At 54.1% G+C, this 1,714-nt stretch overlaps 1 protein-coding gene across 1 annotated transcript in view; it reads left to right on the top strand.

Moving 5' to 3' along the window:
* The window catches only part of PANK2 (pantothenate kinase 2), a gene marked incomplete at its 5' end in the record, with an annotated part of 5,689 nt that extends 4,224 nt beyond the window's left edge, over positions 1-1,465 (top strand). The window contains 2 exons of the mRNA XM_010131535.1: positions 377-504; positions 1,415-1,465. Coding sequence (XP_010129837.1) covers positions 377-504; positions 1,415-1,465 — 179 coding nt within the window. The remainder of the gene's footprint in view (positions 1-376; positions 505-1,414) is intronic.
* Positions 1,466-1,714: the final 249 nt, after the last annotated feature.

The following is a 1,714-nucleotide window of genomic DNA, read 5'->3' as shown; positions in this document are numbered from 1 at the left end:
CCATCCGCTCAAGGTACTTCTTTGGATTCAGGGGCCCAAAACTGAGACCAGGATTCGAGGTGTGGCCTGACCAGTGCCCCCAGCCCAGGGGGATGATCCCTGCTGTGGTCCTGCTGGCCACACCAGTGCTGACAGTTGCCAGAAGCTCCCGTCAGCTATTTGGGGTGATGCCTTTTCTCTGGATCCAGCTGCTTTACTGTTGCTGGTGACATCTCTGTGTCTCTGGAAGACACCTTTGAAAGCTGCAGGTGGTGTTTGTGACAGGCACTACGAGTGTAACTGTTTTCTTCTTACTGTGAGGTGGGTTTTCATCGTTGCAGCAGAAAATGGAATTTAGCCTTAATGTTTCTTTTTTTTTTTCCCCTTCAACACCTGCAGAACATTAATCGAGTGGTGTTTGTTGGTAACTTCCTCCGGATCAACACGATCTCCATGAGGCTGCTGGCGTACGCTCTGGACTACTGGTCGAAGGGGCAGCTGAAAGCACTTTTCCTGGAGCATGAGGTGAAGTTACCTTTTAAATTGAGTTTGTCTCGTGTCAAGATGCAAATCCTTTGTGAAACTGCCTCAGTGCTGCAGCTTTTAGAATCAGGGGATCACAGACTGGTGTGGGCTGGAAGGGACCTGCAGAGCTCACCTAGTCCAACCATTGAGTTTGTCTCGTGTCAAGATGCAAATCCTTTGTGAAACTGCCTCAGTGCTGCAGCTTTTAGAATCAGGGGATCACAGACTGGTGTGGGCTGGAAGGGACCTGCAGAGCTCATCCAGTCCAACCCCCTGCAGGGAGCAGGGACATCTGCAACTAGAGCAGGTTGCTCAGAGCCCCAAGGGCCAACCTGACCTGCAATGGGGCCAGGGATGGGGCTTCTCCCACCTCTCGGGGCAACCTGGGACAGGGTCTCACCACCTTCACTCAGTGTCAAACATTTCTTCCTCACCTACTTTATTCTTCTGGAGAAGAACTGTATGGGGTCAGCCTGTTTTCAGAAGCTAGAAGACCCAGGTGAAATAACCATGCCACCCGGTGACCAGTGTCTGCTGGGACCATGGGTGAAAAACCAGCCTTAGGCAAGTCTGTCGCGCTCAGAGCAGGACCTGTGGTCACACAGGTCTGTAGCTCCTGGCTCTCCACCCGGTGCCACAACATGGTTTGTCACATGGCTTCCCCTGCATGAAACGCTGGTCTCCAAGACCAGGCGGCAGGTGATCCCACAGCGCTGGTATGATGTCGATCATCATCTCTCTGCAGTCTCAGACAGATGGTCTTCTGTGGGGGCTGTGACAGTGCAAAGTTGCCCTGAGGGCCTTCTTCGCCCTCAGAACAAGCGGGCGGTGTCCGTGTGATGCCGTTGTTGCAGTGTCCGGTGCATGCCCCTGTGTGAGTGGTTAACACATGTTCCCGTCTGCTCCTCAGGGCTATTTTGGTGCTGTCGGGGCTCTTCTGGAACTCCTGGATTCCGCCTGACTCCCTGCGGATCCTATGCTGGACCTACGAAGTTGAGGCACTTCTGGGGTCACTGAGCCCACATTTCACCGACTGCTAAATCGCACGGGACCCCATCGGACCAGGCGAGGACTGTCGCGTTTCTGTCTGTGAACCCCCCTTTGATGGCACCATGTTCGGTCACGGGGAGCTTATCTCCAAATTGGCGTCGCATTGAATTGTCCGTAACGGGGGGAGACCAGCACAGCCCTAGGGGTCACAACCGTACGG

This window comes from Buceros rhinoceros, unplaced genomic scaffold, assembly GCF_000710305.1.
Source record: "Buceros rhinoceros silvestris isolate BGI_N320 unplaced genomic scaffold, ASM71030v1 scaffold14532, whole genome shotgun sequence".
In the NCBI taxonomy this organism is placed as follows: Eukaryota; Metazoa; Chordata; class Aves; order Bucerotiformes; family Bucerotidae; genus Buceros; species Buceros rhinoceros.
The sequence above is the reverse complement of the archived record's forward strand: the minus strand, read 5'-3'. Positions and strand labels throughout refer to the sequence as shown.